Source organism: Microcebus murinus, chromosome X, assembly GCF_040939455.1.
Source record: "Microcebus murinus isolate Inina chromosome X, M.murinus_Inina_mat1.0, whole genome shotgun sequence".
NCBI classification, from domain to species: domain Eukaryota; kingdom Metazoa; phylum Chordata; class Mammalia; order Primates; family Cheirogaleidae; genus Microcebus; species Microcebus murinus.
In genome coordinates this window covers 102,005,834-102,019,693 of record NC_134136.1, presented here as the reverse complement: position 1 = coordinate 102,019,693, position 13,860 = coordinate 102,005,834, and the positions used below count along the sequence as shown (strand labels likewise).

Sequence of the window (13,860 nt, the reverse complement as noted above, 5' to 3'; positions counted from 1 at the left end):
CTTTTGGCCTGTAGAACTAGAGAGAATAACTTTTTTTTGTTTTGTTTTGAGCCACAAGATTTGTGGTAATTTGTTACAGCATCCACAGTAAACTAATACATGCTGTCACAATTGAAAATATAAGTTAAATAACAACAAGATGTGATTCTGCACTTATCTCATGGGTAAATATTTAAAACCTTGATGAAATATGCTGATGGAAGCCTGGGGCAGTGGCTCATGTCTGTAATCCTAACACTCTGGGAGGCCAAGGTGGAAGGATTGCTTGAGCTCAGGAGTTTGAGACCAGCCTGAGCAAGAGCGAGACCCTGTCTCTACTAAAATTAGAAAGAAATTAGCCAAACAACTAAAAATAGAAATAATTAGCTGGGCATGGTAGCCGATGCCCGTAGTCCCAGCTACTCGGGAAGCTGAGGCAGAAGGATTGCTTGAACCCAGGAGTTTGAGGTTGCTGTGAGCTAGGCTGACACCACGACAGTCTAGCCCCGGCAACACAGTGAGACTGTGTCTAAAAAAAAAAAAAAAGAAAAAAAGAAATATGCTGATGGAAGGAAAGTGGTGTACTTTTATTCTATTCCACTGTAATTTCTGAGTATGCCTAAGAATAAACACTTAACCTTTAATTCATATATTATCTTCTTGGAAGTTTTCCTACTAACATATTAAAAAATCATGAAGAGACAAATGTACCTTGATATTTATTGCAGCATTGTTTACAGTAGCAAAGTCTGGAAGCTACCCAAGTGTTCATCATCTAGTGACTAGAATTATACATTACAACATAGTATAGTATACAAATATGTAAGATCTTTTTAAAGTGAGGTGTTTATTTTTTTGTTTAAGTTTCAGCTGAAATCCCAAAATTGGAAAAACAAAACAAAACAATATTTGCTAAAGGGAGGGACTGGTCAATTTATGCATTTCATATAAAGAAGGTATATGAAGAAAGGTTGTGTGACTCTTGGCCTACACCTGAAACTATAAATGGGATTTAAACTGAAGTTAGACAAAAAGAGAATTTGTGGGAGATGTTTGCAGGAGTACACTGGTATTTCCTTTCATGATTACACTTATCACTTGGAGATAGGGATGTGCTTTCCATTGCTAGTGTAGAGGCCAAGGGGGACTCTTGACCTCTGAAGGTTCAATGAAAAATCACTAACAAGGTGTAGGTTAATTGGAGAAAAGGCACACAAATGTATTTAACGTGTATATATTAGGTAGACAGCAAGAGATTCTGGGCCACCTAAGGATGAAAGTGGGTGTCTTGCCTTGGTACAATTGCCCCACCTGGGAAGAAGGACAAAGGTGGGCCCCAGGGCCCCATCTTGGTCCTGCCCCAACCTAATCCTGCTCTGAGCTACTGCCATAACTGAAGGAGAAGGGAATACCCTATGAATCTGCCAATCAGAACTTAGCACGCCAACTGCAAAAGAATGCAGAGGACTCTCTAGCCCACAGGCCAAGGAGCATAGGTACCATAGAGTCCAGAAATTGACCTAGAACAACCCCCACATGTAGTAATGCAACTCCCAACTGTCCAACCAAAGTGGTTCCAATGTGACGTCTGAGCCACTAGGGAGGTCCGAATCTAGCACTATAAAACAAGTCAAAGACCATAACCAAACTCTTTTCCTGCTGTGACAATGGATCTGGTTGCCATCTGTGGCATATGTATCACGCTCTGTAAGCCTACTTCTTGTTCTCGCTTTGTAATCCTATATTTCTTTCCTCAATAAACCTCATTTTCGTGCTTGCCTTATTTTGGTGCGTCCCATGAGCACGTTAAGAATCAGCATTTCAGACTGAAACCTGACATATACACTAGAGCCTTCAAGATGAAGACTCAAAGATACAGAGGAAATTGTCCAGCTTTATGCATAAGTTTAATAAAGTACAGACAAAGGCCGGTTGTGGTGGCTGACTCTCGTAATCCTAGCTCTCTGGGAGGCTGAGGTGTGGGGATTGGTTGAGATCAAGAGTTTGAGAGCAGTCTGAGCAAGAGCAAGACCTTGTCTTTACAAAAAAAAATAGAAAAATTAGCTGGGCATGGTGGCATGCCCCTGTAGTCCCAGCTACTTGGGAGGCTGAGGCGGGAGGATCACTTGAGCCCTGGAGTTTGAGGTTGCTATGAGCTAGGCTCATGCCACAGCACTCTACTCAGGGCAACAGAGCAAGACTCTGTCTCAAAAAAAAAAAAAAAAATAGTACCAATTGGATGCCTATAATAAAAAAATAAAACTTAAAAAATATAGACAACTGTAGAAATAAAGCACACGATCTAATGCTAATAGACTCAATGGGAAAACTAGGAAGGCCTGTTTGATTCTTCTTGGCTTCTGTAAGCCTGTATTACTTCTTTCTGGATGTGGAGTAGAGCCCTGTGGAATGTGAGTCTTATAACCTACAGTCAAACAAGGTAGAGACGTTTTTTATGACCAGTTTCCTTAGGGAAGAGGGATTCTATTTTCTATGGACAGCCTTGGTAGAAAATGGGACTGAAAGACAGGAGGGCAGGAGAAGACTAATTCTGAGGCCTTCATTTTGGGATATTTTTTTCTAAGCCCCAATACTAGTATAGTGAGAGGTGCTTTATTAAAGGAAACCAGCTGGAGATTTTGAGGATGTTCCTTGAAGTTTAGGGTTCACAGTGTCCTGATGTTTGACCCTGTGGGGGGGGAGGTCAAGGGAAAACTTCCCCGTCACCCTCTACAGGTTTACTGAATACTCAACTGACAAAAGGCAGATTAACAAGAGAAATGGCATACAAATTTAGTAATATGTAATAAACAGGGCAATTATCCCAACCCCCAATAGGGTACAGAAGCTCATGTAGCTTTTTTTTTCAGAGGGGATGGGGAGATGGGTAATATAGGTAATTCTGTTGAGAGACAATATATGATTACTCAGACAATCAAGAAGGAATGGATTAGGGAACAGAGATTAACTTGTAAATGAGTCTCTTTGGAAATTGAATGAACTTGAGAGATATTATCTTGTGAAAGCGTCCATTCAGGTGTAGTTACATTCTTCTTTTCTGCAACAGATAGTAAGATAACAGGGACTGGAAAGAAAAGCAATTATTCTTCTTGGTGGATCCATCCAGTCTTTATGTAGACAGGGGAGAAAGTCTCTTCCAGTGTAAGTTGATCTTTAAGGGCCTTTAATTCAAAATACTCATTATACCAGGGAGCAATATTTTGGGGTGAAATATTTTGATTTCCTTCAACTCTTACCTGAGATTCCTACAGAGGCTGTGGGATTATCCAGAGAGAAACAGGGGCATTTTAGAAACAAATTACACTTCCACCTACATAATGGGCAAGGCTGTGTTTTCCAAAAATGGGTATGTTGATGTGGGATCAAAGAGATAGGGAAAAAAATAACTTCAAGCCATCTTAACAGAAACTTGGCCCAAAATAGCTCCCTGAAAGAGAGATGGGGCTCCAGTCTAAAGAGTCTGTTGGGTAACATACAAGACACCAAGGAACATAAGAGCCATTACACACCACACATTATGTGGATGAATTTCTCAGAAATCCTTAAAAACACCCTGTGAGAAAACAAGCTATCTTTGAACAACTGCCAAACACAGAGACTGCTAGCCGAATAAGCCTGTACTCTAAACCTCTCCTGGAACTCTTAGGAACTATTTTTATTTAAGCCTGTAATCCTAGCACTGTGGGAGGCCAAGGCAGGAGGATCACTTGAGGCTAAGAGTTTGAGAGCAACATAGTAAGACCGCAGCTCTACAAAAAATAAATTTGATTCCCATTGTTGAAGGTAGGGCTTAACAGGAGGTGTTTGGGTCATGGTGACAGATACCCTCATGAAAAGATTAATGCCCTTCCTGGGGACAGGATGAGTGAGTGTTCACTCTATTAATTCTTAAAAGAGCTGGTTTTTAAGAAGAGCCTGGCAACTCCCGCCTCTCTTTCTCTGTCACTTCCTCTCTTGCCATGTAATCTCTGCACACATCTGCTCTCTTTTGCCTTCTGCCACGAGTGAAAGCAGCTTGAAACCCTCACCAGAAGCAGATGCTGGCACGATGCTTCTTGTCCAGGCTGTAGAACTGTGAGCCAAATAAACCTCTTTTCTTTATAAATTACCCAGCCTTGGGTATTCTTATATAGCAACACAAAACAGACTGAGACAGATATAATTTCTAATATCCTGTAAAAATTGTAATTTATAATTAAATCATACATCATTTTTTTTCTATTTTATTTATTTATTTTGGGGGGTAGAATCTCACTCTGTCACCCATGCTAGAGTGCCATAGCATCAGCCTAGCTTACAGCCACCTCAAACTCCTGGGCTCAAGCAATCCTCCTGCCTCAGTCTCCCAAGTAGCTGGAACTACAGATACATGCCACCATGCCCGGCTAATTTTTTCTATTTTTAATTGCCCAGCTATTTTTTCTTTTCCTATTTTTAGTAGAGACAACGTCTCACTCTTGCTCAGATTGGTCTTGAACTCCTGAGCTTGGACGATCCTCCCACCTTGGTCTCTCAGAGTACTAGGATTACAGGCATGAGCCACCACACCTGGCCCATTTTTTTCAATATTAATCAATGGAACTTAAATATCATAATGAATTTTTACTTATCATCATCCATTGAAAAATACACAAATAAGATCTTTATATTAAGAGAGTCTATATTTTTTCTTTTCACTTCTTGAACTTTTGTCCTAATCTATTTTCTATTTGAACATATTTTGTTGATTGTTATTAATGGAAAATTACCAAAATCTTAGAAATAAGACAAGTGGATGACTGCATGTTTTCCTTTTTCATACTGGAGCATTGTCTAAAAGGTTTACCTTCGAATATTTCTTCCTTTAGGGAATTATACTTTGTTTGGTTTACTATTTATTATTTAATAGGGTCTCAGCTCTGTGAAGTTGCATGTTAACTTATAGATGGTATTCATAGAGATATCATATTTCTACCATTTCTTTCAGGTAGAAAAAATAACCCTAAAAGTTTGCTTTTCCAATAAGATAATAAGCAGCTTTGCTTCAAACTTAACAAATGTATTTCAGTATGACTTCCTTAAACTGACAACATAGCCACCATTTGAATTCTCCTTTGAACCAGCTTTCCCACCTGCTGTTCCCCTCATTATTTCCCTCATTATTGAGTTATATAAATATTTGACATGTGTTTGCTTTATGACTTTAACTTTTGAAAGTTATTATTGTGTAACGCTCTATCCTATGTATGAAAATAAAAATATTGTAAGTATGTAGATTGAAATTTTAACATGTGTTTTATGCCTGTAGGCACAAGGTTTTAAGGGGTAAAATTTATCCTGTGAATTTATTTTTATTACAATGATGGCTAATATGCAATTGATCAAAACAATATTGTACATTATAAATTTTTATAATTATTAAAAAGTAAAGTTTTATAGAAATTTCACTTTCTAATGAAGTAAAATGTGATAGAAATTACCCATGTTATTTAATATCTGACAGCTAACATATTTTTTGTTAGTGGGTAATAGAAAATATTAAACATTTTACAAGTTGAAATGAGAATTGATTGTAAAGGGAATAAATATTTCATAATATAATTGGATAAAATAGGTTTTAACTTCATTAGCAAAAGCCTATATTAAATCTGAAAGAAATCACATAAAACTTTTATTGTTGAATTATATTCGGTATGTCTTGAAAGTTTTCCATATGAAGCCTTTCAGTTTCATATGATAGTACAGGTATTAGGAATAATAACCAATACTGCTGTTAGAAGGAGATTTCTTTCTGGCTAATGACCTGTTCTTAAGGATGAGTATTGAGGAAAGCTAAAAAGAGTTGCTCATGTTTATATACATGGAAAAATGTTATTTTAGGCATTTACTATTTCTTACTAAATCTTGTTTTACTTTTCTCTTATAGGACTCTCCTTCAAATGATACATCTTTATTAACAATAGTCTGATGGAGGAGAGAAAGTCATTAAATAAATATTATCATTACTCCTACTAATCTACTTTTCCAAGTATCTGAAATCAGAATACCTCATCATAGGTCAAAACATAGAATTTCTAACAGATGACTAAAATATCTACAAAACAAGAAAATACAGGAAACTTTACATGTTTATGGTTCCTCCATTCAAGTTTAAACCTTTGTTGGTGCCCTGGAGTTTTTCATACCCTGAGACAATATTCCATAGTAGGACTAAATATGGGTAAGAATTATAAAGAAAACCATATGTAACTCTTAGGGAAAGAGAAAGGAATTCTACTGTGAACTCCTATCTTTCTTAGTTAAAACAGTTTCAGAAAAGTGTACATATAGAAGATGACTACTGGCAATTTACACCCTTTAAAATTTTCAATCCATACTTCTCTACTCCCCTCCCCCAAATTTGGCTAACTTCCAAGAATGTGTAATCTCCAGAGTTTAGAAGGCTATTTGTCCAAGGTGTTCAGTGTGAGCTTCAGAGTAGAGAAATACAGAAATTTGCTTTGGGACAGTGTTTCTTAAATTTTTATGATGATAAGAATTTTCAAATCCACTGCCCTCCCATGGAGATTCTGATTCAGTAGGTCCAGAGTGGAACCTAACCATTTGTAGTTCTAATAAGTGTTCAGGTGATATTGGCAACATCTAAAACTAGATATACTTAGAGAAAATGCTTCAGGGATGATTTTCAAATCTGGCTTCTTAACTATTGATTTAGGGATGGTAAAAAAATAAAGATACCGGGCCTACTTTAACAAAATAAGACCTTTTAGGGAGCAGAGCATATACATCACTTTTTAAAGTTCCTCAGAGATGAGGGGCCCAGCCTGATTCCACTGCTTCTCCTGCTCAATGATTGGGGTCTCACTATAAGGATTAATTTACCATTGTTCATCGGGGCAGTTGAGCCCTTGTCAAATTCATGCCAAACTGACAGACAGATCAATGGAACAAACTAGAAATCCTAGAAGTAAATAATAGTAGATGAAATCTTTTAGTACATAATATTGATAATGATATTTCAATAGAGTGGGTATAAATTACACTATTCAGTTTAATGGTAGGGCAAAATTTTTTTTTTTTTTTTTTTGAGACAGAGTCTCACTCTGTTGCCTGGGCTAGAGTGCCGTGATGTCAGCCTAGCTCACAGCAACCTCAAACTCCTGGGCTCAAGCAATCCTTCTGCCTCAGCCTCCCGAGTAGCTGAGACTACAGGCATACACCACCATGCCTGCCTAATTTTTTCCATATATTTTTAGTTGGCCAATTAATTTCTTTCTATTTTTAGTAGAGAGGGGGTCTCGCTCTTGCTCAGGCTGATTTCGAACTCCTCACCTTTAGCGATCCTTCCACCTCAGCCTGCCAGAGTGCTAGGATTACAGGCGTGAGCCACCGCGCCCCAGCCTGGCAAATTTTTTTTGTAAGAAAAACTAAATGTAACACTTATGTAATACACCAAAACTGATGAGTGATCAAGATTTGACGGTAAAATGAAGAAAAAAATTAATTTCCTTAGGTGTTTTAGTGCAAAGTCTGAAATGATGGAAGATAGCAAACTACTTTACATGGGCCAAATCTAGCCTACCGCCTGGTTTTATAAATAAAGTTTTATTGAAACAAAACCACACCAATTTGTTTATGTATTATCTGTGGTTTCTGTCCTGATATCATAGCAGAGTAAAATAGCTGTGACAGAGACCATATGGCCTGCAAAGCTTGAAATATTTACAATCTAGCTTTTTATAGAAAATGTTTGCTTACCACTGCCTGGGATTTAGAGCAATCATCAGTCTTTTATGAATTATTAATACTTTAGAAAGAGTTGGGGGTAGTTGAGGACTTATTTCCCAACTCAGGAAATGTAGCTGATAGCTTCAGCTTCTCCTTCAATATTATACTTCTTTAAAAAGTAGGTCATCTTCCAGGAGAGGGATCCAGTAAGACCTCATCTTAACTTAAATAATTACATCTGCAACAATTCTGTTCCCAATAAGGTTACATTTTGAGGTGTCAGGATTAGGACTTCAACATATTTTTTGGAAGACAAAATTCAACCCATAAAACGTACTATAACATGGATGAATCTCAGAACAATTATTCTAAGTGAAAGAAGCCTGAAAAGAAAGGATATATATTGTATATAAAATTCCAGGAAATTAAAATGAAATATAAAGCAATTTAGTGGTTGCATAGAGATAGGGGGGTGAGGAGTAGATTTCAGAATTCAAAGAAGGGATTATAATGCGCTATGAAGAAACTTTTGGGGATGCTCATATGTTCATTATCTCGATGGTTTTGTGGTTTCATTTAAAATAAATTTTAAAATTTATTACATTATACTCATTAATTATGTGCAGTTTATTCAATTATAACTCGATATTGTTGTTAAAACCTAGTGTAAGTTTTCATATTCCTAAAAATGTATGAAGTATTATGCATTTCAGAATTCTAAGATTTATGTAAACTTTGAAACTATGATATAAAGAGAAAAGGCATGATGATATCTTAACTCACAATTTATATATATATTTTTTGCCCCAGTAGACAAACTTGCTATTAGAGGGAAAGTATGTATTGTTTTATCAATAACTCTAAGTAGTATGTAATATTCTTTTAAATCATGTTGTGATGGGCTAAATATAAATGCCTGGACCTAAGATACCTCTAAAATATGTCCCCAGGAAAGTTTTCAACCAATTCTACTCTCATTAAATTCAAATGACTACCAGGCACTTTAATTGATTTTGCCTCTCAAAGAATAGAACAGATTTTGCTGTGTGAATATTAATGGTGGGCCTGGACTAGAAATTAATTATTTTTGCACTCTTCATTGCATGTATGCATATTCCATTAGAGTATTAATGCAACAGTCAGGTAACAGACCACCTATTGTACAAACTTTTTAACCATAATAGCAGCAAAGGGATCCGTTTATATCACAAAACCAGGTAATGTTAAACCCCATTGTTTTAACATAGAACACTATTTGGCAATAAGTTTGCTCTTGATATTTCCCTTTAACTACCTTCAAGAACTCAGGAGAAAAGGAGAAAAGAATGAGTATCTCCAAATCTATCCCCATTCTCTTTCTGTCCTTTCTCTGTCCCTATTCTCCTCTGATTATTTTGCCCCTCCCTCATTTTTTTCTCCCATCCTATGAAGACTTTTCTTTCTCATTTAAAAACAATATTTTGGCTGGTGAGGTGGCTCACGCCTATAGTCTTAGCACTCTGGGAGGCCAAGGTGGGAGGTTTGGTTGAGGTCAGGAGTTCGAGACCAGACTGAGCAACAGTGAGACCCCATCTCTACTAAAAATGGAAAGAAATTAGCTGGACAACTAAAAATATATAGAAAAATGTAGCCGGGCATGGTGGCACATGCCTGTAGTCCCAGTGACTTGGGAGGCTGAGGCAGGAGGATCGCTTGAGCCCAGGAGTTTGAGGTTGCTGTGAGCTAGGCTGATGTCACAGAACTCTAGCCTCAGGTGACAGAGTGAGACTCTGTCTCAAAGAATAAATAAATAAATAAAAATAATATTTCTCCTGGTCTAGTAAAATGACAAGAAAATGAATCATCAAGAAAACTTAGAGGTTTTGTATCCTTTTAAAAAGTTATATGGCAAGGTGGTCTTAAATGGTTAAACTGACAGCTTAAAAACTACCTTTCCATGATCCAGACACAATTGTTTATTCCTATTTTAGCTTTCAGATTTTGTGTTCACATAGGGTATTTGTTACAGATGAACTCTGCAAACGAGAAGTTTGAAAAAAGAATTGGGAATAAAATGTGTAATTTTAGGACACATTTAATGAATATTGTATATTTAATAGTATGTTTTACAAATAAAAAACATTAATCACAAGCTAGGTTAAGGCTTAATATTTTATGTGAATATTATCATTTTCTGATGTCTAAAATACCTAGCAATTTATAAAATATTCTAGTTATGCAGAAGAAGATGAGAAAACTATTAATTCAACCTTATACTCAACAACTTTTTATCTGATAAGACAGTATAACCTTTATTCCTCATGAACAAAAACTATAATATCAAAATAACTTAAAATTTCAAAAACGAAATATCTACTGAATTTATGTTACCTTTGTCAAGTATAGTATATTTTATAATATTTCTCATATTTAATATGTCTTACATAAAGAATCCAACTTCATTCTTTAAGAAATTCTTGAATAGGTGTTAGAATTTTTTAAGAGTAATTGATTTATTAAAAATTGAGCATGATGTAAGTGAAAGTAGTTTGACTGATGAAGTTTATAGATAATATGCTATATTTTATTTTAGAAGTCTTCTAGCTTTCTTCTCCGCAGGCATCAAGGGGCAATTATTGAGCTAATTATTTTTCCCATTTCTTCCTAGCTATATTTCAATCCAACTTGAATTATGTTTCATTCTTTACCAATTTTTCCTCCCTTCTAAATTGACTGTTTATGGCCAACAGTTTTGTGGGCACTTTCCCCTTATGAAACCATACATAGTATACAGCTATTGCGGAGACTTATATTGTGACTAAAATGGTGAAGATCAATGTATGCATGCTTAAATGTCACTTCTGAAAAGCCCTATTCTAGCCTTCCCCTTCATAGGCTAGGCAGAATTATTCACACCACCCCCCAAACCCAGTTTGTTCTTACTGTGAGTATAAATAATGTCTTTCATTTTTTAAAAATTAGTTTTATATATGCATGTCTCTCCTGTAGATAACAAACTTCTTATGGACTAGGTCTAGCTCTTACTAATATTTATATGCCTGGCAGGTAGGAGAGCCTTATTGGTGTATATTGAATTAATGCAGAGATACCCGGTGGTCTCCCTTTTACATATCTATTAATGACACTGTTTTATTTTTTATTGGCTGTTATAAATATATTATTTTCAAATGCATATATTTCCTCTCCTTTCATGAAGTTTTAGTAAAGAGTTGGGGAGATATGTGTGCTGTGTCAGACAGTGAACATGTTTTCACAAAATATATTAATAAAATGAGAATCTTGCAAATGAGAATTTTTTCTTCTAGATTTTTATTTAAAATATATGGAAAGGAAAAAGGAGCATGTTTATACAGAAAATATGAGTGAATATGACAAATGGCTTCTTAGGTAGTCTACTTTTAATTATTACTAATTTGGGTATGTCATTTCAGAGAAGAAAATCTCTAGTACATATCTTTGCAGATGCAGAACTCATTCATGATACACATAACCTAATAAAAGTAATGTATGTTTGTGTATGCATGTGTGTGTATACATATGCCTATGGTTGTAGATATGTATACAAATCATGGGATTTGCAATTTTCCAGTGACTCGGTGAATTACAGAAATAATCATGGTGTGTTATGGCAGGTATAGTGTGATTTTGAATTACACTCCCTGTTTCCTCACCATGTGTTTGAATAAATAACATGACTATAGCCATATATATAGATAAATATTATTTTTTCTTATCCACTTAGAGAATTATTAGTATTTTATACATTCCTAACATTATATACTCCCTTTCCACAACCTCTTTTTCCACACTGACTTCCTCCCTATCCCCTACATGATGGAAAGAGCCAGTTGGACATTGGGATTTTTAGTAAAATACAGTGATCATTTATATTCTCTTGTCCCCACCCCACTCTGGAATACACAGATTCAGAGCTGTCTTTACTTCCTTTCCACAAGTCTTCCCAATCCCACCCTAACTTCCTTCTCACCCTGAATAGAAGTAAAGACCTTTTGAATTTTAGATCCGTGAAGATTGAGAAGGTATAGCTCTCCCTTAGACTGGCTGACTTGTTTTTATTCTTTTCTTGGTTCTTTCTTTTTAGTACTTTTTATTTTTAAGTCTTGGAACCAGATCACTGTATGTAGGGAAATTGATTTGAAATGTCTTGCGAGGCTTGATGTAAAACACGTCAGTTTTGTAGCAAATGGAGGAAACAACTATGAATGATTTCTAAGTCAGTTTGGGGCAGAGCACTCACCAAAGAGCTATGCCAAAGGAATAATTGGTATCACAACCAATGATTCTGCCATAAAATTATGATTAAATTGTACCGTTAATTCAGGGCAATCTTTAATATCACTTTTTGTTTGTTGTATGTAGGAAGAAAGGAAACTGTTATTTAATGATCGTCTACTATGAAACATGATCTGTACATTACACGTGTTGTGTGTGGGACGAGTCTGTGGCCTAATTTCTCAAACATTTTCGTAGGACTAAATGACTCCGGCAGGTGAGCGGCCATCTTGTCCTTAGTGACACACCTGGCAACCATTAACCCCGCCCCTCTAAGCCCGCACCAGGATTCCCTGGTCGTGATTGGTGGCTGGGTGTGCCCTTTGCCCTTTGCTCTTTGCTCTAAGAACGAAAGGAAGAAAGGGTAGGCTTGTGACATAGGTCAGTTAAGGAGCGTTTGGCGCTCCGGTAGTAATGGGGCTGCTCAGCGATGTGCTTTCCCCGGAGCTGACCGCTGGGTAATGCCACATCCGCCTTGGGACCAGCTGTGTGATTAGGGCACATTCGTCAATAAGTGATCATATCCCTCAATTCCCTAGTGTTCTTGTTCATACATTTATGGACTTTTTTTGGGGAAAGGGGGATTACTGCCAGGCCTAACCCAACCTCTAGGTAGACTAGTAAACTCCAGAAAGTCGTTAATATTTGAGAATTTCCCATAAGAACGAATAATCTGGACATTGAGTAGCTGAACTGAATGGCGGAACATTTTACAAGTGCTCTGACGAGGACGGGGTAAAGTTGAGTGCACTTATTGTCTATTGGCTCAGTAATACTAGATTGAAACATTAATGCTTTTTGTTTGAAGATTCATTTCATTTCATATTACTTCTAACTTCTACTCAACTCATTGAAAATTTCAACTGGAGTATTTTGAAGTAGACTTTATATCCTTTCTGTATTTTTAGAAAAATTTACATCAACATGGCTGGAATGAACCGCCCTGCCCCCGTCGAGATTGCATACAGGAATATGAGATTTCTTATGATGCACAACCCAACCAAGACCTCCTTTAACAGATTCTTACAGGAACTTAAGAAGAATGAAGTTACCACACTAGTAAGAGTATGTGAAGCAACTTACAACGCTACTATTTTGGAGAAAGAAGGCATCCAGGTTGTGGACTGGCCGTTTGATGATGGTGCAGCACCATCCAGCCAGATTGTTGATAACTGGTTAAAACTTATAGAAAAGAAATTTCGTGAAGATCCTGGTTGTTGTATTGCGGTTCACTGTGCTACAGGTCTAGGGAGAGCTCCAGTGCTGGTTGCCCTAGCATTAATTGAAGGTGGAATGAAACATGAAGATGCTGTACAGTTCATAAGACAAAGGCGACGTGGATCTTTTAACAGCAAGCAACTTCTGTATTTGGAGAAATATCGTCCAAGAATGTGATTGAGCTTCAGAAATGTCAGAAACAACTGCTTCATTTGGTAAAGGGGGACTGTCTGACGTTATAACCTTGGAAATGAAACTTGAAATGGGACCTCATTTATTTTATATATCAGCCAATATAGAGGCTTGGTGAATACTCAATCTACTGAAGCTTACATACGAACTTTGAAAAACTGTTTTAGCAGCTCACAAACTTGTCAGATTTGAATCCCCTGTGTTTGATGTTATTTTGAAACTTAGTAAAAGATTCTAGCTCTCCAATATTGAAAATGTGTTTTTCATTTCTATCAATTGTATCTTACCAATATATAAGAAATTTGTAACAGTGAGGTGCCAAAATACCAACACAATACTTGTATAATTTTATTCTTATACAGAGCTTAGGTAGTTTATTCCTTTACTCATATTAAACATTGAAGGGATAACCTATGTGGTCACCTGCTCACTTTACTTTTATATCTTCCA

The 13,860-nt window shown here is 36.5% G+C and overlaps 1 protein-coding gene across 1 annotated transcript; it reads left to right on the top strand.

Annotated features, from left to right (window-relative positions):
* The first annotated feature begins 12,345 nt into the window (after positions 1-12,345).
* LOC105867102 (protein tyrosine phosphatase type IVA 1-like) lies at positions 12,346-13,650 on the top strand. The gene is made up of 2 exons (XM_075999335.1): positions 12,346-12,458; positions 12,909-13,650. Exons 1-2 carry the CDS (start codon positions 12,415-12,417, stop codon positions 13,393-13,395), a joined length of 531 nt encoding a protein of 176 aa, XP_075855450.1. The 5' UTR covers positions 12,346-12,414; the 3' UTR covers positions 13,396-13,650.
* The last annotated feature ends 210 nt before the right edge of the window (positions 13,651-13,860 follow it).